Source organism: Psittacula echo, assembly GCF_963264785.1.
Source record: "Psittacula echo genome assembly, chromosome: 1".
NCBI lineage: Eukaryota > Metazoa > Chordata > Aves > Psittaciformes > Psittacidae > Psittacula > Psittacula echo.
In genome coordinates, this window is record NC_137735.1 from 35,987,583 (window position 1) to 36,013,371 (window position 25,789).

General features: G+C 41.6%; 1 protein-coding gene across 1 annotated transcript; it reads right to left on the reverse strand.

Moving 5' to 3' along the window:
- Positions 1 to 8,094: 8,094 nt before the first annotated feature.
- ING2 (inhibitor of growth family member 2) lies at positions 8,095 to 13,544 on the reverse strand. The gene is made up of 2 exons (XM_080629162.1): positions 13,228 to 13,544; positions 8,095 to 9,858 (listed from the first exon to the last, which is right to left on the reverse strand). Exons 1-2 carry the CDS (start codon positions 13,415 to 13,417, stop codon positions 9,188 to 9,190), a joined length of 861 nt encoding a protein of 286 aa, XP_080485288.1. The 5' UTR covers positions 13,418 to 13,544; the 3' UTR covers positions 8,095 to 9,187.
- Positions 13,545 to 25,789: the final 12,245 nt, after the last annotated feature.

A 25,789-nucleotide genomic window follows, 5' to 3' on the forward strand; every position in this document is an offset into this window, starting at 1 on the left:
CCTCTATAGTTGTGCTGTTTCATGATCTTTCCAAGTCTTAGAGCATACATACTGATCTCTAATGGGTTTTATTTAAGGTTTAAACAGAGATCTGCTTAAAATGATACACTGAAATAAAATTACACCAAAGCTATTATACAGTCTATTTTAATGGAGTTGTTTATATCAGCATCATTTTCAGCTGAAACTCATAACACTCCATTAAATATTACCTCTTCCTACATGGTTCCAAAAGCATGGCAGAAATAGCAATACCACAGTTACTGCTTCAGCTTCTTTGCATGGAGTAAGATCCCTGGCCCAGTAGAAGGTTTACATGGTTCAGAGCCTTAAGTTAGGTGAGTTCAACTAGGATGTCTTAATTAAGTGCTTTTAGTTGATGTAGTTAGCCTTCAGTAGAAACACAAGCAGTATCTCACAAGAATGAGCTTAGTGCCATCTCATTAGTCTGTACTTGCATGACTGGCTTTAGTTCAAGAGCTTGTACACCATATCTCTCCTAATTTTTGCTATGCCAGGCAAGAATAAACAGTTTCAACATCATTTTGTGGTCATGGCCTTTTTTATTTATTTATTAATCGGAGCCAGCTTTTGAACAGAGACAGAACCTGCTTTGTGCAGATTCCATATTTTGCTACATTCAGGCCATTGTATAGGACATGAAGCATCTGCTGAAGATGAATGTGAAGAACATGTCTGCACTCCTTTTGGAGAAATGGAAAGAGAGGAAAGGCACAAGTTGTTAGAAATAATGAGTTTACGTCAGCTGGAAAATAAAAGGTGTTTGAAAGCACAGTTAGCCTAAAGAACTTGGCTTCAGCTATAAAGAGTTGAATGGAAGTATATAATTTTTACATTTATCAGATAATTCCATTTATGAGCTGTGCTTAACTTAGTGAGAAGGAAACCTAGGACTATATAATCTGGGCATATTTTACATAAATTTATATGCAGATTTACTTTGGCCATAAGGCTCAAGAAGGAGCCTTATCTGTTGTTATCCGTTGTTTTGGCAAGCATACTAATGGGATCTTAATTTAGTAACAACTTTTTCCTGATGAGCTTTTGAATAAACAAAATGCCAGGATTATGGTTTTAATATTATTATTTTAATCCTTCATTCAGAGACCAAATAGGTGCAGGACTGTTTCTGGTTACAGTCAGGATGTTCCGCCTGTGAGGGATTTGCATGATTTGAATTAATAAGAAAAGTTTTAAACTTCTTCTCAGTTCATTTCATTCTTGTAAGTTTGAACAGCCTTTTACAGTCAGCAGTTACTGAAGCTGCAGTTCAGTTACTCTGGTGCACTCCGTAAAGCCAAGCCATTGAAATCTGTGGGTGCTTTCTTCTCTGCTGTTGTACCTTATGCCAGCAAGTACAGATGACAAGTCATTAAATACAAGCAAGAAAGGCGTTATCAGAAGGAATTTTATTAAATACGACACGTCTGACCCACCTCCCCCAAACCAATTCTGTCTCCGTGGCAACAGCCACAAGTATGTGACAAAACATTCGGGATTTCTCTAAGAAAAAGTTAAATACTTAAAATGTCACTTTTCAGGGAATCATTGTATTGTATCTTCAAGCAGGTTTCAGATGTGCATAGTATGTTTACAGGAAGACAAGCCTCATGGCTTCAACACACGCTCCGCTAACTTACCTGATCTGGCAGTGCTTTGGTAAGGGGGAGGTCTGTCTTCTGAAGTCCAGTTTAGATTACTTGTGGTACGATAATCACAAATTTTATTGCAGTGTTCTTTGCAAACAATCATCCAGGAGTACCTTTGCAGTTTACTACAATTATTTTAATAGTGCAAGAGGGAAAAGACTCATAATTATTCTAACTTTCTACTTCTAAATAAAATGTCACCATAACATAGATGAATTTGCAGGTTCAGTGTATACGATCATTAGATTACACACTGCTGCATTGAAAATCATAGCCAAAGTATGTATTTTTATTTAGAAAATGCTAAATGGTTTGTTTTGGTGTGATTTCAAGTATTATTCAACATTTCCAAGTTTTTTGAAGTTAACATGAGGAGTTCTTCACCAATGCAGACATTCCGATGACCTGACACTCAGAAATCCAAATCATTTCCCTTTTTTTAAAACTTCTTTAAAATTCTCCCAAAGGCCATTTAATAGTGAGATTACCTTGCATCCCACATCCCAGCTCTACTGGTTAACATATAAAACTCACTGTGTTCAACTCACAACTGTCAGATAATCCTCATGCAAACAAACAGAAACTTGGGGGGGTCTTGTTGTTTACTGCAGGCTCCCTTTACTCTAGACTTTTAATATCCATTTATATTAATTTCCACCACTCAAAATAATAATGTGTTCGTTGTTAACGTCAAACAGCAAAAAAGCAGTGTCTCTGCACAAGCCTGAAAAGGACACATAGCTTCTATAGCACAAGTATGAATGCTGGGGCATCTTGTGGGCAACTGAATCAATTGCACAACCACTGTCCATTTCCTTCCCCTTTCCATAAAATAAATCAATTAAAAAAATAAACCAATACTGTTCCTCCACTCCCACAAAAAAACTCTGCCTTGCTGAGATAGGGGCAAGAATGAAACTTGGGGTGGTATCTATAAGCCTACCATTTCCTAACCTGACTGGTGACCTAAATAAAACTTTCAGTATTAGGTTTTTCCAAGATGTAATTTATACTAAGGCTGTCAGGAGTTAAGACAGTAGTTGCCATGGAGCTTTAATCTTTTTTTAGGCTTTAGTCAAAGGAAGCTGGAACTCTGTATGCTGGGTAGAACCCTGCTCAAAAGAATTTTATTTAAATTGGGACAGGATTTTATCCTAATTTCTCTACTGAAACTTATTCTCAAAAGGTTTTAGCATTCTTATTTTATTCTGTTTCTCAGCAGATTAAAGTTTCCTTTTAGGCTTCTTAAATCACACTACATTCAACAGCAGAAGCATCCAAGTTGCTTCCACTGAACTCCTCCAGCTATAAACTGCAACTTTGTGCTAGTCTCAGTGTGCACATCTCATCACTATAGTCAAATTCATTCACCAGTTTCACCATCTTCAGTGGAGGTATTCTGCAAGTACACAGAAGCAAAACTTTGAGGAGGATTTTATTTGATGTATGCCCATGAAGCGCTAATCCCTACACTGAAAAACGGGCCTTTGGAACAGAAGTAATTACAGTTTGAATCTGTGTGTACGCTACTTACAACTTCCTTGATGCACATGCAAGGAAAAAAGCAGCATGCAATGCATGAAGTGGCTCTCTGGAAAGTATGAAATAGGCTGTGCTACAGTCTGTAACGTTCTGCTGGAACACAGCTGCAGCAGAACAGCGATACAGTCTAGTTTAATGCTTGCAATTGAAACATTGCTGACTTGCTTAAAACTGACCTTGCCCTACCAGGTAAACCAAAAGAATACAGAAATACATGGGAAAAAAATGCAGAATTTGTCAAAACAAGCTTTTAGAACTTTTATCCTACCCCAACCAAAAATTAGAAATGATTCAAATGCAATGAGCTTGATCTTAAGAAGAGTCCTACATTCCAAGACAAAAATAACAGCTTCATTCAATTATAAAATTTGCCAGAATTTTCACTAAATAGAACTGTTTACTGGCCAGCTGTATTGTGAATACAGAATTCTTGAGCTGTTCCAAAAACTGCAGGGGAATCAGAAAAATGGCACAAGAGGGGATTTCAAACTTTTTCAACTCTTTCATGGCATGTTCAAGGCCAGGTTGCATCGGGCTTTGAGCAAGCTGGAATGTGTCCCTGCCCATAGCAGGGGAGGGTTGGAATTAGATGATCTTTCAGATTGCTTCCAACTTTAACCATTCTGTGATTAGAAGAGCCATGATCATAGTAAAATATAAACATCTTCCTTCTAGGATATGTAAGTCTGTGGGACTTGAACAGTTGCACAGTAACATCTGGTTTTACCACTGATAACAAATTGTCTTACCTAACTAGCACTGGACAGAAAAGCAATTTTTGTGTGTTTGAGTGACAGCCCTGCTTGTTATCTTGAGAGGATCAGATGCAAACCCAAATGCCCATTCCACTGAAAAATTACTCTTTTGAAAAAGTGTCCGCTAGCAGCATCAGCCAGGAAGAATCTGAAGAAAACTGCCCAATGAAAGACACAAGGAGCAGCTTAGATCTCTTAAAGACAACTATTCAGAGATGTAATTGTTGCTGTGCCCAAGGAAAAGCTATGCATTGTGAATGGGATTCAGAGCCATGATGTACAAGAAAACCGCTTACAGTAGCCCAAAAGAACTTACAATAAGTGAGGTGAATAGTTTAAGTCATGAATATCTTCAAGAACAGATGTTTTACACTGAATTGCAGGAGATAGACATCTCTGTTCCATGATTTTAACCGTTCTTGAATTAGGCTCCTATAAGAAACTCTCACAAAATAGCAAGTGCCACCTTTACCTAACCTCATCTGACTGGTCTAGTGCAGACCTTCCCAATATATTCCTCTGTTAATTTGTCTGGTCTGTGGCATTCCACAGGCCAAACCATACTTGGCTTGCCTCAAAGTCTCCTCTGCAGAAACTAGTCAGGGTTGCTAGTCCTGACAGAGAAAGATATGCTACCTCTAAGCTGTAGCATAAAGAAGTTACTTTCTCATTGCCCACAATACATTTCTTTACTGAGACTCACTGAGTAGATAGGCTGACTTTCAGCACTAACACATCTGTCATTTGAGCTTAAAGCAAGCTTCAGCAAGCAATAGCTACCAAGATAGTATTAGCTTTGAAATAAACAACAGAAGAACTTCAGACATATTTCCCAACGTGATAAAGTATCTTGATGATTTCAGGGGCTTTTATCATTGCTCTGTTAGATTCAGATACGTATGGGGAAAAAAAAAAAGACCTAAATCAGATTGCAGCATTTAAAGCAAGTTGGGCATTTATATGAAACCTGAGGTATTTTTTCAGTCTGAGGTGCCAATATCAAAGATTTGCAGAGTTACTGGAGACCTCCTAATAAAAGAAGTAAGCATGCAGATAAGAGGGAGAAAGAACTCCAAGCCCTTAAATAGCTGGTGTAGCAATTGCTGTAGTTTTGTCCCAGTAGACTGCTTGGGGTTTTAGGGGAGACCAAGCAGGGTACAGTTCAGCCTAGAAGAGTCTGAACAATAAAAATCCAGATTAAATTAAGACTTTTAAGAATCAGATCTGTTGCTATCAGAAATGGTACAAGCCATAGAAATGCCCAAGTGCTCATTTTGACATGTGAATTCCCATTAACTATAGTAGTTTCTTTCAAGCTGAAGTTAAGAGAGTTTTAAACGAAGTCTTCAAAGTTGGGAAAAGCCATCTTGCTTACAGAGGCCCACTTCAGCTCCACAAGGACATCAAAAATGGAAAATCCTTAAATTTTAGGGAGAATGGGGTATTTCACTTACCACCATTCTGTATCTGTTCCAAGACTTGACAGTACCACATTATCATTTCTGGATGTGTAGATTAGTGAAATCTAGTTTAAGGTAGTTTAAATCCATCAACAAGCCATCAACAGGTATGAATGTGTAACAGGACACAGAAGACTACACTTAAAAAATTTGTACCTATCATGGCTGGTAATTAACTGTATTTGGATTCAGGCAGTTTACACAATAAAGTCATACAAAGCAACTTGAAGAAACCTGTATTAATCTTATGTACTATTCCAGGCCTGCCAGAATTCCAGAGTCAAAAAAAAAAAAAATACAGTTACTGCTGGAGATAGCAAGATGGCCTTAGAGGCAGCAATTATTAAATTTCTCACTTTGCTTTCAAAGCAGTAAGCTTTCTATTAGGTGTGGGTTTTGTTTTGCTTTGAAGGTTGGTTTGATTAAGGTATTATTTTGTCAAGATTAATCAAACTGGTCCATGGAAGGATGATCAAGTAACACTCTTGTTCTGCTGCCATTCCTTTTAAACAGACCTTTTGCTGCTGATGAACTTGCATTACCTCAAAACTGAAAGGCAAAAATCAAGAACTTAGAAGTGCACCATGTTTTTATGAGCTTCAAGAAAACAAGATGTAACCCATGCCAAATTAGGGTGTAGCATTAATTTGTACAAAAAGCAAGTTTACTGTGTAGCTACATATACTATTGTCAACTTCAAAAGTGTATGTTACCCAGATTTTTGTTTTTGCAAGAAGCTAGACTTACTTCATGACAGTCAATACGTATCTCAAAGATAAACTGGCTTAACAGTGTTTACTTTTCATTTTCACCTCACTAGTGAGGTTCACCCTTTCAGAAAAGGAACTAAACATTAAGAAGCAACATAAGTGTTGTCTACTTACCTTTCAATTTTCATACTAGCATCTTAAGTGCTTCTTCAACAATTACCACTGACCTTCTATGAAAACAGATGAAAAACCACAAAATCTGGGCTTAGTTAAAAAAGGCGGTGAAATGCTAAATGCTAGATAACATCACATCTTTTCTCATGTAACTTTTTAACGACAAAATAGCCAGAGTGTTTAAAAGAGATTATTTTAGATACACCCATGCATACTTGAGGCACATTGCTATCTGCTTATGAACTGAATTATTTCTGCTTTTGAACAATGTCATGCATTAGCCAAGTGCTGTTTCCCGGGCAATATCTTCACTGGGAAACTTGAGAATTCGTATTCTCTACTAGAAGAGACATTAGCATAAAAAAAGCATCCCTGCATTAGATTGATTTATCTGGACCACTTTCAGAATCTAAAGTTTTCTTTCTGTAACAGCACAACGTACGCTTCCTACTTTAGCAATTATTCCAGATGAACAATTATGTAAGTCTCCCAGCTTTCTCTCTGCCTTGGAAGAAAGTACTCATGATTTAGCCAGTAGAAATTCAAGCAATACGTTTCAAGATAGTATAATGTTAATAGTTACTATTCCACTTATATTTTGTTCCGCAACTTCAGCATTTACTTAAGTAATGCTCGTATTTTAACACTAGGGAAAAATCACCATTTTGGGTAGTCATTAGATGTTGGTAAAATCCCCAGCCCAAGGCTTCTGCCCAGTCTTCCCAAGAAGGAAATTTTAGAATCATTAAGCCATAACCAAAAGAAAAGGGAGTAAAATGTGGAGAGAACAACTTACAACACTTGTCTCCAGCAGCTGGCCTGATGATTCTCCATCAGTAGCCGTGATCCAGACCCCTCCAGAAGCCTATCTTTGCTACCTCAGATTAGCCTCTAGGCCTGGAAAGCAAGATAAGGCCTTGAGATAAGCTTTACCTTCTTTCCAACCCTGCTGGTGGTTGGAGCCCATACATTAGTTTACCATGGTACAGGTCTCCCCAGTGGAACTAGCACACTTCATAAACCTATAATTTCAGAGCAAAAATTCAAAACACTGACTTTATGCTCCCCTGCCATACATTAACTAGTCTTACTTGCAAATGCTAAATCCTGTTAAAGAATCAGATCATAACTGTGGAAACAGGCTCAGTATTTTACATAGCTTGTAATATTTAGAGTCCTGCACATTGATTCATACCATCTGGCCCAACTTTACGCCAAGCGCAGCTCATCCAGCCCTCCAGCCCCAGCCATCGCAGCCCTCTAGTGGAGATGCAGGAGGGAGCTTTGATGACCTTCACCCATCATGGCTTGCTTCTGCTCATCTATTTTCTCAGCTGCTCTCAACTCAACACAACCACTTTTCAACCAGGCTTGGCTAGAGATGATGTTGCTTCTTTGTTGTGCCATCGAGGTTGATTTTAGCAGCAAAGAGCAGAGATCTATGGAGACTTCTCAGACTTGCAGCCCACCTGTAGCTAACCCTTGCACCCAGCCCTGCAGAGCTACTCTCTCTGCCTTGCCAAACTCACAAGAAGCCTTGAGAACATTGTTGAGCAGGAACCCTAGGTGCAAACTTTGGTACACCCCTCACTTCTCTATTATCATCTTCCATTGCAAAGAAGCAGAAACAGCTATTTTCATCTTTTTTCCACTTCCTCTAAGGTGTGGGGTGAGGAAGTTCACTTTTTAACTACCACCCAAGTAGCATTTGGACACTACTAGCACACTTCAGGACAAGACTCTTACATAGGCTGTAAGAAGCCTGCTGGGATTTGTCTGCTGGCTCTCTGCCAGTCATGCCTATGGCTTTTATTATCTATCAAAACTTTTGACAGCTTTTGACTTCAGGCTTTTTAGATACTTGCCCAAGTCTAAGAACTGTGGTGCTACACCTAAAGCCACACACGTATGTGAATACCACTTCAGGAAAAGCAAAATTTATATCCCAGGGAACACCAGTCATGTCTCAGCTCTCAGAGATGATGATGAAGATTTCATAACCTTTGTGATTTCTGCTCCCTGAGATGTCAATATCCCCTTCTTTCAAGGCTTATATAGGCAGTGGCAAAACAAACAATCAGGAAAATAGTTTTGGCATTAGAGAGACCATGTTAACTAAGATGACATCAGGATGCCAGACAGAACTCAAAAGAAAACCTACCAAGAATTTCCAAAACTACATATACACTGTAACTCTATCATAGCCAAAAATTGACTCCCAAGTGTAAAGTCACAAAGACAAAGAGTTTAATAATGACAAAAAAAAAAAAAGGGCAAAAAAAGAAAAATAATAATAATAATAATAATAATAAAAAAAAGCTTAAGTTAGTGGTACTTTCTTCCTTGAAATAACATACTGGTTTTATGAAAGTCACTGAAGAGGTCTGCTTGTAGCTTGGAAGACTTTTACATTTACAGCTGAATTCAAAAAACCTAATTCCAAATGTGTGATGTTAACACAAAAACTGATAACTTAAGACATGGGGTAAAGAACAAATTCAGTTGTTAAGGTTCTTAGCAGTTAAGTGAAGCCTTTCAATGCCTTTCCATAACATGAAAAGTTCTTCAGTATCTTTCCCACTCCCATTATTTCAAGATTCACAAGGTTCTTTTAAAGACTAATGGGGTTAAATTGAAACCAAGTGCCATATGCTTGCAATGTCTTCTGTGAAAGTCTGAAGCCACCCTGTTTCAATTATTTGGTTATTCAGTGCAGAAAGTTAAGATCACAGAAGGTATAACAGCTTTTAATACTCCATTAATATTATAGATTAAAAATTATTGCATAGTCTTATGCATTTCCTAAAACAGCGTTCTCTGAAAATTAAACATTTTAATATAAAAGGAGCAACTCTTTAAAACATGAATTGCTTTCACTACCTCGATCTTCTATCCTTTTTTGATTTGTCAGTACATTTGTCCATTGTTTTCTCATTGTCTCCTCTGCACTTGGGGCAATACCACTTGCCCTTTGGCTTGTAGGTGAGTCCAACACACGAGAAGTGGAACCACTCGATAGGACACTGTTCATTATCACATCCTATCATTTCACCGTAAGACACTTGGTTGCATAAGCAATAAGTTGGTTCATTGGGATCAATTGCAAATTCTACGGGTGAAACCTCTCTCTCTTGTTTGGCTTTGGAGCGTTTTTTCTTCTTGGAAGATTTAGACCTTTTTTCTTTAGGGGGCTGATCATCGCAGTCATCGATGCCATTTGCTATATGGCACAGATCACGGCTTTCGCTGGTTCGCTGGCGACGAGGTCTACGTGAAGATCTCTCTGGCTGGCAGGACTCCATCTTTGCCTTTTCTACAGGCTTTTCATTCTCAGATAGATCTTGGAAACACTGAGAGTGTGTTTCCATTTGCCGAGCTCTATTCTCTACCAGTTCTAGCATCTGAGTAACTATCTGAATTTTTTCATCTCCAAGTTCTTGGCTGTTGATTAATGCACGCTGGAGATGCTGCTGCAAGCGTTTCTTCTGAACAGGATCATTTTCTGACTTGTATTTTTCATAGACATCATCTATTTCTTTTAATGCTTCTGCAAAACAAAAATAATAGGAATAATTACACAAGATGGAGCATGCTCAAGAAAATACAGAAATTTGTACTGTTTCTCATCAGTTAGAAATAAAGTTTTAATTATAGTATACTCTAGTGGGCTAGATCAGGTATTTTGTTGTTCAAGTTGCACATGGTCATCCAGTCAGTGTTTAAGATCACAATCTGCTGCAAAAGGAAATTCTCAGGTTCTGAGAAAAAAGCAAGCTTATTTTAGCCATAGGAAAAAGAAAGGATAACCCAAGAAAGGGGACTATAGCTGCCAGAGTGTGGATAGTCCAGATCTTGCCTCCATCTGAAAAAGCAGGAATTTCTGTTGAGAGCCCTTACCACAATAGTTCCAAAACCCTGGCTTACAAAGCAAAGCAATAGCTTAACTACATCACAGGAAAAAACCTAGAATTCATATAATCATTTGATATCATAATATATAACACTCCAGAATTAGGATATCCAGGTCCCCTGCTTTCCCCTTCTTATTCATCTAAGGGTTTGGCATTACACTTTCAATTAAGCATAGTTATAAAAGGAGTATGACAACTGAAGTTACATAATAGCAAATTTACAATCAGGGTTTAAATCAACTTAAACCACTCAAAACACTTTTCCTATTACCAAGCCAAATTACAGCAAGCTGCATTTTAAATTGAGGCTGAACTTTTCAGACTAGGTGACCTACTGTTTAGTGCATCACAGGATATTGTCAAGCAACTAGAAGTGAATGGCTCACAGCTTGACTTCTAAGCTATTCTTGCAAGTCACACAAAATAACTGGATGAGTTGCTGTGAATCTTCAGTAAAATTTAGTTCATGGGAAATTGCTAATGTGGAAGGAAACAGATCAGTAGAACTGACAGTGAAACCTGATGCACAGTGTTAGATACAGTACTGGCTCCTTCAGAAACAACCTAAGGCTTCTGTTTGAGCAGGCAAGGGAATTTTTAAACGAGACTAAACGATCTAAAGCAAGAAGATATGCAGTGCAATCTATCTTTTCCTAAAGACCCACGTTTCACAAACTGGGTTTCATTTTTAAAGAATTTGTCTGTGTTGTACAGTTGTGAAATGATTCAGGCTTGTGCTAAATGGAAGCCACAGATACCATCCCCACATTGTTCACAGTGATTTTTTTTTTTCCTCCTGACACCTTGAAACAGTAGCTTAAGTGTGAACAGCTGCTTTCTACTATAAATGCTTAAAATGTATGACAACAGGAGCCAACAGCATTTTGTTCTGTTCCAGATTTTCATGAGGGTAAGACAAAAATCACTACTCTGCCTGTCCAGTAACTCAGCCCATTTTTTCTCAATATTAACTTTGCAGCTACCACTAAAACCACTAGCTTTGTTTCCCTGCATGTTCAGCTGCATCATTTGCCTGTTGGCCTGATGTTGTGAGTGCAGGAGAACCTTACTGTCTGCTCCTGAAAAGTGCAGAGTAAGGTATTTTGCATGCTGTTGAACTAGAAAGGCATAATCAGAGTGTACAGTATTCAGCAGCCACATTATCTCCCACCCAGCGCTTTTTTTTTTTTTTTTTTTTTTTTTTTTTTTTTTTTTGAGGGAGAAAAAAGAAAAATCAAAAGCCAAAACGTGTAGGTGTAGTTACAGAGATTTTCCATATTGGGAATGCTCTGCCCAGAAGAGCTCACAAGCAGTAACAGCTTTTTCACACTGTGACACAGAACAAGTCACCCTGCATTGATTATTCTGTGAAGATAATGCTGCACACACTTTAAAATGGATCAACGTCCGTTAAAAGAGGAAAGAACTTTTGGACTGACAGAAATGCAAGTTCACCAGACTCCCTGATGGTCCTCAACATCAGAGAAGGCATCCATATGCCCAGCTAAACAGCTCTGAAGCCCCAGTTAAAAAAAAACCAACCAGACCCCCAAACACAAATACAAGAAAACCCCAACCCAACCCAAGGCCAAGTGTTCATTACAGACAGCCTGATTAAGTTTGGTGGAGCTAATAAAAGCTAAAAGGATTTGTTTTCCAAACACAGAAATCATTCCGTCCCTCATGTGTGAACTATCACCACCTTTTAAACTGGCACAAATTCTAACACAGTGCTTTTACATCTTTCAGGCTTGGGCCTGAGATATTTTTATCCAGATTTTAGGGTTTGGTGGGGGTTTTTTTGTTGCTATTTTTTGAAACAGTTGTAAGCCTTGATAGAACTAGGAACAAGCTTCTGCTTTGGCTCAGTATCATATTAGTATATTAGAATACATAATGGAAATATAGCGTAAATATAAGAATTAATTCATTCAAGACAGACCTGGAGTGCTGGCTAGCCACCAAAGCTCAGGTAGGGAACCTGCTAGGCAGTCCAACCTTCACTAAAAATGCAAAACTGCAGACAGGTCTATGCCCTTCAGACTTTAAAAACACAGGAAACTTACAAAAGCCTGTTCTTATGTATCTTCCTGGGTAGTTAGAAAGATAAATGAAAGAATCCGTTTACAATAGCTGTCGTCTGAGGTGACCCATTCAATGTCTGAAAGGCCTTAACTGTCCCCTCTTCCCATCCCGAGGGCAGTCTCCCATGCAGCACAGGAGATGTGGCTCTGACTCCTGCTCCACAGGACCGAATTCCCCCGACTCGTGCCCTGGGTCCACGCCTATGGCCCGGCTGCACAGCTCAAGCAGTAACGCTTCTCGGCAACGGATCCCATCACGGTTAGGCCGGGAAATAGAAGGCACCGCAGCTGCGTCGCCCAAGAACGGGAGATGAAACGGATTTAACCGACACTGATCCGGCATGTCGGAAACAGCCATGCCGCTGGCTGAAGTTCAGGGTAACTTCTAGCTCCTTAGCCCCGCCGGGTGCTCGCCCTCAGTGCCCCGGGTCAGCGCCCGGCGGGCCAGGCCGGAGAGCCGCAATTCACCGCGGGACGGGGCTACGGCTCCTCCGGGCAGAGGGAGCTGTAAAACCGATTCCCGCGCCCCGCCTCCAGCAGCGCCACCACCGCGTCAACCGGCGGGGGGAGCGGGACCGACTCCCGCTTACAGACGGGCCTAGCGCCAAAGCGGCGAGGTACCGCTGGCTCACACCGCCCCTGGGGCGGGACCCACGCTGCGGGACGCCCTCCCCCGGGAGGGCCGGGCCGCTGCTCTCCGCGTTCGCCGGGGCGGGCGGCGGCCCGGCACGGCAGCGGGCTCAGCCCGGCGCAGGCCCCGGCAGGGTGCCCACTCCGGCGCTCACCTCCCCTCCACCGGGCCCGCCCCGGCTCCGGCCCCTCCGCACCGGGCGCATGTGCGGCTGCTGCCCTCCTCCTCCTCCTTCTCCTCCCCCCCCCCGGTGCCCTGTGGCGGAGGCCGTGTCCCGCGGCGGCGCCTACCTTGGCACTGCGTGTCCATCTCCCGCAGCAGCGAGGCGTTGCGCTGGATGTCCAGCGGCAGCGACTCCACGCACTCCAGGTAGTCCTGCACATAGAGCGAGAGCAGCCGGGCACGCTCCCCGCCCGGCACCGCCGGCCCCGCCACCAGCTGCGGCCCCGCCAGCATCATCCCCCCGCGCCAGCAGCACATCCGCCGCCGCCGCACCGCCCGCACCGGGCGCGGGGTCCCCGCAGCGGCCCCGCTTCGCTCCCTCCTGCCGCCGCCCCTGTAGCCCGCAGGGGATCGAGCTGCGCCGAGGCGCCACGGGGGAGAAGGCGGCGAGGGGCAAGCGCCTCGCTACGCTGGGCCTGACCGGAGACCGGTCACGCCACCGCCGCTGCACGGGGTCCCGCGCCCCTTCCCGCCGCGGTGCCGCCGCCGAAGCAAAACCCCACTCGGAGCCCCCGCCCCTGACCGCCGGGCTGCGCGCATGCGCAAGACCCTGCCCTTATAAGGCGAGGCTGGCGGCCCTGCGAGGGGTTCGCATTCTCCCGCCTTCCCCTCTCGCCGGCTCCTACTGGCGCAGCGCGCGGCAAGGGGCGGTGGCCGTCCTGGGGGCGGGGCCGCCCTTAAAGGCGCAGGCCCGAACTGCTTCCGCACCCGCGCCGGGCGGAGGCGGCCGCCGCAGGGGGGGTGGGGGCTACTCACGCCCCGCCCCGCCCCTCCCCTCTCCGCGCCAGCTGCCCCGTGTGGGTGCGGAGGGCGTTGGGGCAGGCGCGTTCGCCTTTGGGGCAGCAGCCGCCATGTCCGCTCCCCCTCAGGGGCGGCCGGGTCCGGAGTGCATCCCCCGCTGCGAGCACCGGCTGCTGTACCTGTGTGAGGTGAAGAGCGCAGAAATGGCCGCGAGCTGTGAGTAGCGCCGATTTACCTTCAGTTTGCAGTCAGCTTCTGCCGCTGAGGAGCTGGGAGCGGTGCCGTGACCTGGCCCTGGGGACCGCTGGTGTCGCAGGGGAGAGATCCGTGAGGTTTCGTCGGACGCGCCGCCTCCTGCTCCCGGGAGGCGTTGGTGTCCATTGACGCTCTTCTTCGGGCAGTGCCCCGTGTTTATTCGCTCTTCCTAAAACAGTCTTTGAGCCCCGAGACCTTGAGGAGTTTCTCTGAGGGTGTGTGGGGCTGTCATGGATTACACTTGTTCCCTGTATAGGCTGTGATGCTCTGCGCTGTATTTTCGGTAACAACCCCGAACCTTCCCACTATTTCAGGATGTAATACAAAAGATATTTGAGCAAGCAGAAAAATGCCAAAGTTTTACATTTGATGTTGAAGCCTTACCCTTTGCACTGGGTTGTTTTTGGTTGATCAGTTGGTTTTTTAATACTTTGGCATACAGAATAATCTGTCAGCACTAATGGCATTAAATCTCTTGAAACACACCTTTTCAAAGGCACTGTGTCTGACATGAGTGGAATGTGAGTAACTTGTATTGCAATAAAATGCATGCACACATTAAATTGTTTGCATATGACTTGTGTATTTCTCTCCCAAATGCTGTTGTGAGCTACGTATGCCACTGTTTATTGATGGAGTACAGTTTTCATCATGAAGTGAGGTTTGCACCGACAGCATAGTGACAGGCTGTGTGCAGGGAAGGCAGGTTTCTGCATGGTACTCAAGAGCGTGCTCCATAGTCAAGCTTTTCTCGCTGTAGTAGTCGATATGGTGAGGCATTTAGTAACTGTAAGAAGCAGCAGTTTAAACTGTTCCTGCCCATAATAAGAACTACCTGATTTAGCTTTGAAGAAGAGCAAAATGATGTGTGATAAACTATTAACTTAGGGAAGTTGAGTGACATTTTATCCTGAGGAATCATTTCAGAGAATTTTAAATAAGGCATCAAAGAACTTTAATTTTTTAAAACCCACTCGCCTGCCAACGAATTCCAAATTTTCACAGAGTATCCTGTCTTTCCTAAGGCTGTTGCAGAATTTGTATCAAATGTTGGCCACGACGAATATAGTAGGAAACAGGAATAGAAATACACTTTTTAGTGATACACTTTTTCCTACTGAGAGATTGATATAAAGCAGAATTACTAAATGGTTGAGAGTTGATCCCCATCTCCTTTTCAGACATTCTTCTGATCTTCATGGTAACAATTGGTAGGCATCAGGAAAAATATAGTCTTGTGGAGTCTTGAAACATCTTGAGGAGACCTGTACATGTTGCAGAATGATGTATTTATATTTCAGGAACCTGAAAAACAGTGGGGGAAAATACATCTGCCAAACTTGGAAAAAACTGTCACAGAGATTATTGAATACAAGGGTAAAATAAATAAAAAAATTTCCAAACCCCAGAAAAACCTTCTGTATACGTTCCTACCTGAAGGTAAGTGGCCAGAAAAACAAGAGTACACGTACTAATGTTGTAGACAACGTTTCAGGATGCCATGATCAAGAGTGGTGATCAAGTAGCAGCATAGGTTGCGCAGAGGGGTTGTGCAGTCTCCATCCTTGGATATTTTTGGAGCCTGACTGTATGAGGCCTGGCACAACCTGATCTGGCTGTGAAGCTGGTTCTGCTTTGATGGCTTCCAGAAGATCCCTTCCGGCCTATGTTTTTTCTGTGATTCTGTGAATACATAATCTTTGCCAGATGGCTCCATGGCGAGTCCTGTGACAAAATTAGTGTGTTGAACTTCGCTGAATCCATCTGACCAGCCCACAGATCAGCATCTCACATGATGGCAATCTGCAAGTATTACTAAGACCAAAGCCTAGTTCACAAAAGTATTTAAACACATTCTTAACATTTAAGTCATGCAGCTGCTAAGCGGGTATCCTACATGACAGTGATTTTCATACATCTAAGATGTTGAGTAATTGTAGCTGCAGACAGATGGCTTTGCCCAAGTCAGCAGTGTGTTGGCAAGTTCATAAAAATGAATGAAAACAAAGTTGTAGGCAGTTCTTTCAAAACATTCCTTTTTAGGCTGATGTCAGTCTGGCCAAAAAAACAGGAAGTCTGTAGCTCAGCATGTTCATGTTCTTAAGAGAACACCTTCATCTTTAGATCTGTAACACCAGTAAAAACAGCTGCTGCTTTTTGTATTGTGACAGCTCAGATTAATGAAGCTAAACCTCATATAATTTTATGCTACTTGTCTTGGTTTTGCACAAATAGAATTAGAAAGTAAAAATAATCTAGTTACCTTCACTTCCATTGGCAGTAAACTGCTGAAGCTTTATTGTATGGTGCTCATTGCTGTCACTTCTGAGTAACTGAAATTTTTTATATGAATTCTTTCTTATAATATTAACAGATAACACTTACTATACAGGCAAAAAGCTCTACACATCTACCTGTGTAAAAGGACCTGGATTAATGTAAATGATACAATATTCTTTAGAAGGATGTTGGCTGCTTTGAGGGGTTGTGGTTTTGCTTATAGTAAGTTTGATTGGCTGTATTGTTCTGCCATCTGTCCTGGGTTTATTCTGGGTTATTATTATTTATTTTTTCATTTCCCATACAGAGCAGAAAAATAAAGCAAAAATGTCCATTAAAAAATCATGTTATTTAAAATTAAATGTTCATTATAATTAAATGTTAAATTTAAAATGACATTTGGGCATTATTTTTTTTTTCCTAGCAAGAAACTGTATGTGCACACTTCATAACATTTGTTACAGGTGATTTCAGTGCTAAATACTTGCTGTTTGTCACTATGGGGGAAGCAATATCTTCTCAGTTGAGAAGGTACAACTAATGTTTCCTGAATTTTAATGCTGTCTGCTGCTCTCGAACACTAAAATAAAGATTTAAATTGAGTAAGCTTCAGAATACAGCATTAGACCAGGTCTCCCTAGGAAACAAAAGCCTTAGCTTGCTGCATGTTTGAAGCCTCAGGGGAAAGGAAAGCAAGAACCGCAGGCTGAATTTTCTGGTTTGATTATGCCTCAGAATGGTTAGGAGCAAGCACTTGGAGAATGTTGCGTTATTGGACTCCAGTTTGCAGGCTGATAGCCTCTGTGACCCAGCTGTTTCTTCTCTTAATGGCTGTTTGTGAGAATAATCTGAAGATAGGAGGCATGGCAGAGCAAGCCTCGCTATTTGTAGAGATGTCCAGGCAGAATGACCATGCATTTCCACCAGTCCTCTCCACTAAGTGCAGAATTGCCAGCTAGAGGTTGACATTCACAGAGGTATCAGGGATGTGTTATTAGCATGTATAGCATAAATAAAGTAGCATTACTGATGACAACAAGTCCATAAGGGGCTGTAATTGTGAAAGGCCTACTCAGCATTTAGTGGAAGTACTTAAAGGATGGTAACAGGGTGCTTCTTTTAGGCAAATGGAACAGAACTAATTTTTGATGATATATTATTCTTGGCAGAATATATGCTGCTCTGGTTTCCACAGGATGAAAGCGATGAAGAATTCTCCAAGATACCAAGAGAAGAAATGTAGAGAAAAGAAAGAATTATTTCAAACTCAGTACAGAAGGGCTTTTAGAAAAGTCAGCTGAAGAAAGCTATAGGCAATCATAAAGTTGTACAGAAAGGCCATAGTTGATCTATGTATATTATTATACATATATACATTATATATTATTGTTATTCCAGGAAGGGGCTATCCTTGCCAGAGCAACAGAGATTTGTCTGGGTAAGCTATTCCTCAAAACTTCTCTTAACAGCAGGTCATCCAAAAAAGATACTTCCCTGAAATGGCAGATGTCATTGCTTTTGATTCTCCTTAAATATTAGGCTTGATTTATGTGGTGGAACACAAATCATATGGAAACAACCATTGTTATTTTTCTCTTTCATTTACACAAGTGTAGGACATCTGAAAATAAGACATGGGTCAACATCAGATCATTTCAGTAAGGTGATAAACTAAACCAGTACATTTCCTGAGAACACTGGCATGTGTTTTTTTTCCCATCTATCCTTATCCTCAGCTGTATCAAAGAGCCCTCTAGCACCAAGTAACAAACACCTCACACCGGTCAGGGGATATATGTTCTTCCTCATCCAAATGGAAACATCTGCTCAAAAACTGGAGAAGTTCCAAGTTTTCTGCCAATATGCTCTGAAAGAAAATCTCTTCCTGAGCCCAAATTAGTAATCAGTTGACTTGTATTAACATGGAGAAGAAGGCAGCTGCAATATCCAGCTCATCTTTTTTTCTTCAAACTGATGGTTCCATTTATCTCACCACAAACGGAGTGAAAAATGGAGTGAAACATGCAAAGTAAGTTTACTTTGCGCTTTGTTTTGTAATAACTATCTATTTTAAAACTTAAACAGGAGAAGTTTAGATTGGATATAAGAAAGAAGTTCTTTACTGTAAGGGTGGTGAGGCACTGGAATGGGTTGCCCAGGGAAGTTGTGAATGCTCCATCCCTGGCGGTGTTCAAGGCCAGGTTGGACAGAGCCTTGGATGACATGGTTTAGTGTGAGGTGTCCCTGCCCATGGCAGGGGGATTGGAACTGGATGATCTTAAGGTCCTTTTCAGCCCTAACTATTCTATGATTCTATGATTTTTACAGTTTTTCCCATTCAGCTTCCCCACTCTAATTCCATGGCTGTACCCAAAAGTGTTTTGATAAGTTGACAGGCCCAAGGTGGGAGATGTTGAGGAATTCACTTATATGACATCATTGCTTCCATCAGAGCATTCTGCCATATCATTGCTTTGTTCTGAGCAGAGCCACACGGCTCCTTTTTGACAGTATCTGCTGTTCCGAATGCCCTCAGGAAGCCAGCAGCGGCTGGACAACAGCAGCTTCTCACAGGTGCTATGGAGAGTGCTGGCTGGCACAGAATTGCAGGTCCTTGAAGGAGTGGGACACAGCTAACCAGTTGAAGGGCAGCATCTGGCTCCTGTCACAGGGACAGCTATATGGATCATTCCCTAACAGTTACAATAGGGATCTGTCCACTCGTGGCTGAAGTAACATGTCCCTGTTTTCCTGTCCAGGAAACAGCTTTTCAGACAGTGACTCTTCTTCCTCATCTACTATTTTAAATCATAAATGATGGGTGGATTTGCTTTCTGGCTCCAGAGCCAATCACTGTGCCAAAGAACTTAGGAAGTGTGCAGATGATGTTTAGGGAAGCCAGGCAACAAATGGTAACAAATTAATCTTAAGTAAATATGTGGCAACCATCTTTACTGTCTTACTTGAGCCCTGAAGCTTGATCCCCTTTCACTCAAGAAAATGGAAGAATCCAGGTGACCTTAATGGAAAAGAACTGAGCCCCTTTTGCTCATAATAACAAAGGATATTTTGTGTGTTCTTATCTGAGCTACACACTGAAGAATGGGGTTGATTGAAGAATAGGGTTGTAAATAAGTAACCTCAAGAATGTTAGGCTTTGTTAGCCACTAGAAAAGAAAATTACTAAGATAAGCTTTGCCAGAACCACCTGGTGGTTACTGATATGACAATGATCCTAAAACAAAGTGATGAAGAAATAACCACCGGGGGTCCAAAAGCCCACTACCACATTTTTGTATGCATACAGGAGGCATTCTCTAAAAGGTATAATGTAATGTATGTAATCTAATGAATATGTATGTTTAAGGACAATATAATCACAGCCTGGTTGATGCCTGGCAGACACCGGCTTGGAGGAGCTATCCCCCGTGCCTCCTGGCACCGCAATAAAAAATACCTGCTTGTCAACTTAAAACTTCATTGGCAAGTTCCTGGAGTTTTCTCCAAATCAATTTGGCACCCCAGATGGGACCCTCTCTGCTTGGCTGCAGGACCCACTGAGGACAGGGCTCCCTAGGGCCCTCGGGAGTTTTTCCCAGAGGAACCCCTCCGATTCATTTGGATCACTGCGGGAGCAGACAAGGACCATCTTCATAAAAGGTATTCTTTTCTTTTGTATAGTCTGTAAGGTGCAGGGGGCATCTTGGTTTGGTAAATTGGTTTGGTAAGCGTATGCAAGGTTTGGAAGCCTTCCGTAAATCGAGATAGGAAATCTTGTGGGTAAAGGCATATACCCAGCTGCTAGTGTCCTGTTGTGGTTTAAGCCCAGGCCGTAAATTAGAACCACGCAGTCTACTTCCCCCCCCACCCCCCCAGAGGGATGAGGAGGAGAATCGAAAGAATGTAACTCCCACGGGTTGAGATAAGAACAGTCCAGTAACTAAGGTATAACACAAATTACTACTGCTGCCACCAATAATAATAATGATAAGGGAAATAACAAGGGAAGAGGATACGATACCACCTGCCGGAAATGAGCCCGACAGAAAAGAGGACGTGCCCTTCCAGGTAGCTCCCAGTTACATCCCCCGGCTGGGATATGACGTGCTGTGGTATGGAATACCTCTTTGGCTACTTTGAGTCAGGTGTCCTGTCCCTGCTTCCTCCCGGCTTCTCCTCCTCCTTGGCAGAGCATGAGACTCACAAAGTCCTTGGTCAGGGTAAACATTCTGACCAGCAACTGAAAACATTGGCTTTATCAGTATTATTCCCAGGCCGAAAGTCAAAACCACAGCACTGCCCCAGCTACTAAGAAGAAGAAAAACTGACTGCTGCTGCTGAACCCAGGACATGTCCGTTTGGTATACACCCACAAGAAGCAAAGGGCATCTTGTGGTTTGGGTCCTACAAGACACAGTGGGCATCTTGTAGAAAAGGTTTTGATTTTTACTGGTATCTGACTTATGTTGTGGCTTGTTATAGTTATGATTTTGATCTTGTGATTTTGGTATTGGTGACAGACTGTTATAACTGTTAATTTTTAGTTTGATACAATTTTAGTCTCTGTCTCAAGTGCTGTGACTGTGTGGAGTGTGTCTGTGGGATCCCGTGTGTGTGTGTGAATGCGAGATTGATAATGGGAAATCAGCAGAGTGGAGAGATCTTGAAAAAGAGTCCTTTAGGATGCATTTTGGCACATTGGAAAGAACTGGGAAGGTTTCCTGGGGGCTCAGTAAATTAGAAAACATCAATAGAATATTGTAACCAGTGGTGGCCTTTGTATATTTTGGAAGATCAGGAAAAATGGCCTAAAAATGGAACTTTGAACTATGATACATTGTTGCAATTAATGTTATTTTTAAGACAACAAGGAAAATGGGATGAAGTGATTTATGCAGATATGTTTTTCACTTTAAGAAACCACCCAGAGTGGCAGACGGAATGTGAAATTAATATAGCTCTGCCAGATCCCTAATTTTGGCTTTGGAAAAGGACAGGAAAAACAGAAAGCTAAGCTGGAGAGATGTTGTTCAGCCTGTGATATTGGGGGAATGATGTTTAAAGCTGAAAAAAAAAAAACCAAACAGAGTAATCAGGAAGATAGGTTGGGGGATTATGTATCACAGGTACCTCTGAGAGGAGCACTCTCGGCATCTGCCCTGTCTGTTATGGATAAGGAGGAAAAGGTTGCTGTTACTGGCAACAGAGCAGAAGGACTTGAGAATGTCAAAGAAGCGTGGAGAGCATATAGGAATCGGGAACAGGTAGAGAAGAAACAGCTGGGTCGTGCTATAGGCATGGCTACAGTGGCTGCTTTGGGACAAGTAGAAACTGGTGGAGGGACTAATGTGAGAGGACGAGGCAAAGGTGAGAAATTGAATTCTCCTGTGGGATGGAATCAGTGTGCATACTGTAAGGAGTTTGAATGTTGGAAGTGAGACTGCCCTGGGGGGTGTGCCATGGGGTGGCTCCAGTGACTGAATTGAAACTAGACTGACAGGGACCTGGGGAATCTACCCTAGCAGATCCACTGATTAAATTAAAACTAGGTAGTAGAGGAAATAAAGTGGAATTTTCAAGTGGATACAGGAGCAACTTATTTGGCGTTAAATCAGCGGAAAAGAATTTGTTACAGATGTGGGAGCTACTGGCCACCAAGAAAAAAAACAAACAAACAAAAAACACCAACAAAAAAAGCATTCTTTGCGAGAAGCAACATTTAAAGAAGGCAAAATGGAATTCAGAGTCAAAACCTATCAATTAATTGAAGTTTTGAGTTTATCTTTCATTCAACAGAAAAGCAAACAGGAGGACCTTACTGAAATAGAAGAAATCTTTAATCAGGTATATCTTGGGAGTATGGGCATCCGAAGTTCCAGGTAAGGTGAAAAAAATGCTTTGCCTGTTAAAGTAGAAATAAAAGGGGGGCCTGCCCAATTAGAATTAAACAATATCCCTTAAAATTGGAGGATCGGAAGGGAAACAAAGAAATAATTTTTTTGCCATGAAAGAAATCCGACGGGAAAAGTTAATTGAGCAAAATAAACCTAGGTACTCTAAAGAAGATATGAAACTAATTGAAGACTTGGAAGGACAGGAAAATGAAAAGGGTTGGATAAAAATACCTGATGGGCAAGAAGTGATCCCCTATAATCAATTATGGAAGTTGATACAAGAAGAGCATAACAAAACTCATTGAGGAAGTAATGCCTTGTATAAACATTTAAACAAACAGATCATAGGAAGAAATTTATATGCCATAGTGCAATTAGTGACAAAACAATGTCAACTATGTCTGAAAAATAACCCTAAGACTGAAAACAGGAATCAGATAGGGACAATTGGAAAAGAAAATTATCCGGGCCAACAGTGGCAAATAGATTTTTCTGAATTACTCAGAAAAGGAAGTTATCGAAATTTGTTGGTATTGACAGATACTTTTTCAGGGTGGCCAGAAGCACTTCCTTGCAGGACAAATAATGCAAAACAAGTGATTAAGGTGCTATTAAGTGAAATAATACCTCATTTTGGGGTACCAGCAACTATCTCTCTGACCATGGTACAGATTTCAGTGCAAAATTATTACAAGAAATTGGAAATAGATTGGCAATGACATGTTCCATATAGGCCTCAGGCCAGTGGGCAAGTGGAAAAAATGAATCAATTAAACAACAGCTTGGGAAGATTTGTCAAGAGACTAAGCTGTATTGGTATCAAGCATTACCATTGGCCTTATTGAGAATCAGAACAAACCCTCGGTCAAAGGAGGGAATTAGCCCATTTGAGATCCTATATGGAAGGCCATATCAATCTCAATTTAAAGGAGAGAGCCTTCAAGAAGTAGGAGGATACCTTCAACAGTTCTTGGTAAACTTGGGAAAACAGTTAGAAGAAATAAATGGCAGAGTGTTAGGGACCAGGGCCAGAGGTTTAGATTATCCTATTCATCCTTCTAAGCCAGGAGATCGGGTTTTTATTAAGAATTTTGCAGGTGATCCCCTGGAAGAGAAGTGGAGTGGACCATACCAGGTATTACTGACTACCTTTACAGCAGTGAAGATAAAGGAACAGCCTGCTTGGATACATCACTCAAGAATCAAGAAGGTGCCAGACCCAGAAACACATCAGAACCGAGAAAAAGTATGGTGCATCAAGTCTTCAGGACCCACACATATGAGACTACATTGATCATAATTTGGACTTGTATAATAATAGGTGTAGAAGCATGGAATCAAAATCTATATCTGAGATTGATACAAAATGTTACTAATGTCTTAAACAAGAGTGATTGTTGAATCTGTACTCAGCTACCTAAATCAGGAGAGAGACTGGGTATTCCTTTAATTGGCCTCCCTCTCCCCTTTAAGACAAATTGGAATAGATTATGGAGAAATCCTGTTTATACTGACAAGGGCCATACAAATTTACAGGTTTTAAGGATACAAGCCTCAAATATGCCAGAAGTTAAATGTGTAACCACTAACAAAACTCTTAATCAAGGTAACATGTCAGTAGGAAATTACCCATATTGCAGCTGGGCAATGCAACTTCACCTTTGAAAACCTTTAACTGGTTATTGGAATGTTCCTGAAGGGAAAAGATGGTATTGGTTATGTGGAAAAAATGCCTGTAAGGCTTTGCCTCCTAACTGGAAAGGGATGTGCACACTAGGTGTAGTGGTTCCAAACTTTACAGTAATTGACATTCATCCCTCTGGAACCTGGGTTTGGAGTTTTCTTAAAAGAATCAAACGAGGATCTCAGCTGCAATTGAGGAAATTGAAAATCAAACTGCTGATGCTATTCCAGCATTACAAGAAGAAATAACCAGCCTGACCAAAGTAGTGCTCCAAAATTGAGTGGCATTAGATACACTGTTAGCGTCCCAAGGAGGAGTTTGTTCTGTAGTCAATGATAGCTGTTGTTCCTATATAGATCAAAGTGGAAGAATTACTACTGATCTAAAGGAAATGTGGAAACAAGTTAAAATATTTCATGAGGTGGCTCAGGACAACACCTCATGGGGATTTGAGGAAATCCGGGAAAAATTATCATGGGTACCCAATCTCTCCTGGTTGAGACAGTTGGGGTTTTTACTGTATTTGTAATAATAGGAATGGTTGTAATTACGTGTATAAAGGTCCAACGCTCCTTTTGGTGTTGCAAGCAAACCATGATGAACTATGATGAATAGAAGAGAAACAAAATTAAGCATCAAGTAGAAACAGAGAAATACTTCAGGAAACTTTAAATAAAAATGAAATAACTCAGTTGCAAAAGAACTTGCAATAGGACAAGAAAAGGGGGGATTGAATAGTGGAGTTGATTGAAGAATAGGGTTGTAAATAAGTAACCTCAAGAATGTTAGGCTTTGTTAGCCACTATAAGCTTTGCCAGAACCACCTGGTGGTTACTGATATGACAATGATCCTAAAACAAAGTGATGAAGAAATAACCACTGGGGGTCCAAAAGCCCACTACCACATTTTTGTATGCATACAGGAGGCATTCTCTAAAAAGTATGACGTAATGTATGTAATCTAATGAATATGTATGTTTAAGGACAATATAATCACAGCCTGGTTGATGCCTGACAGAGACACGCTTGGAGGAGCTATCCCCCGTGTCTCCCGGCGCCGCAATAAAAATACCTGCTTGTCAACTTAAAACTTCATTGTCGAGTTCCTGGAGTTTTCTCCGAATCAACACTAACATTGATATTTCTCTGATTCTGCTACTCAGTACAGGTCACGTGGAAAACACGTTCTTACTTCCTTTTGTGAGGAACAAACATGCACAATCACACCTTTTAATCAAGACTGTGAAATGAGGGCAGGCATTTACACCTGCAGGAAGTTTTAGTAGATGATGGTTTAAGACATTCACAATACACTCCCATATGTGGATATTAATTTTCCTTTCCAACTCAGGACACAAAAGTGGGAGTCATCCAGCCAAATATGTCAAATGAGAGAGAATCTCTGTATAAGTAGGTCTTTCCCTAAAAATGTCTCTTGACTGTAAGAGGAGCCCAGATCTGTTGTGATGTCAGTGAAATGAATTCCACTCCTTCTGCAGAAATGGGGTAATTACATGCCTGTAGTTACCATTCACGAACTGCAGAGTTCCCTTGAAAACCTGAGGAGAATTTAGGTGTATGTCACTGAAACTCCACACCAAACAGGAGGAATCTTTATTTTATTTCTCTTCTAGTGTGGATTTTTTCCTTCTCTTTGGAATCTGCTTATCCAAACCTAGTAAAATTATTAATCTCTCGTGCAAATGAAAAGTCACTGCAAATAGCGCCAAAGTGTAATTTCATATCCCAAGCCTCTTAACCATCCTCTTTCCCCCA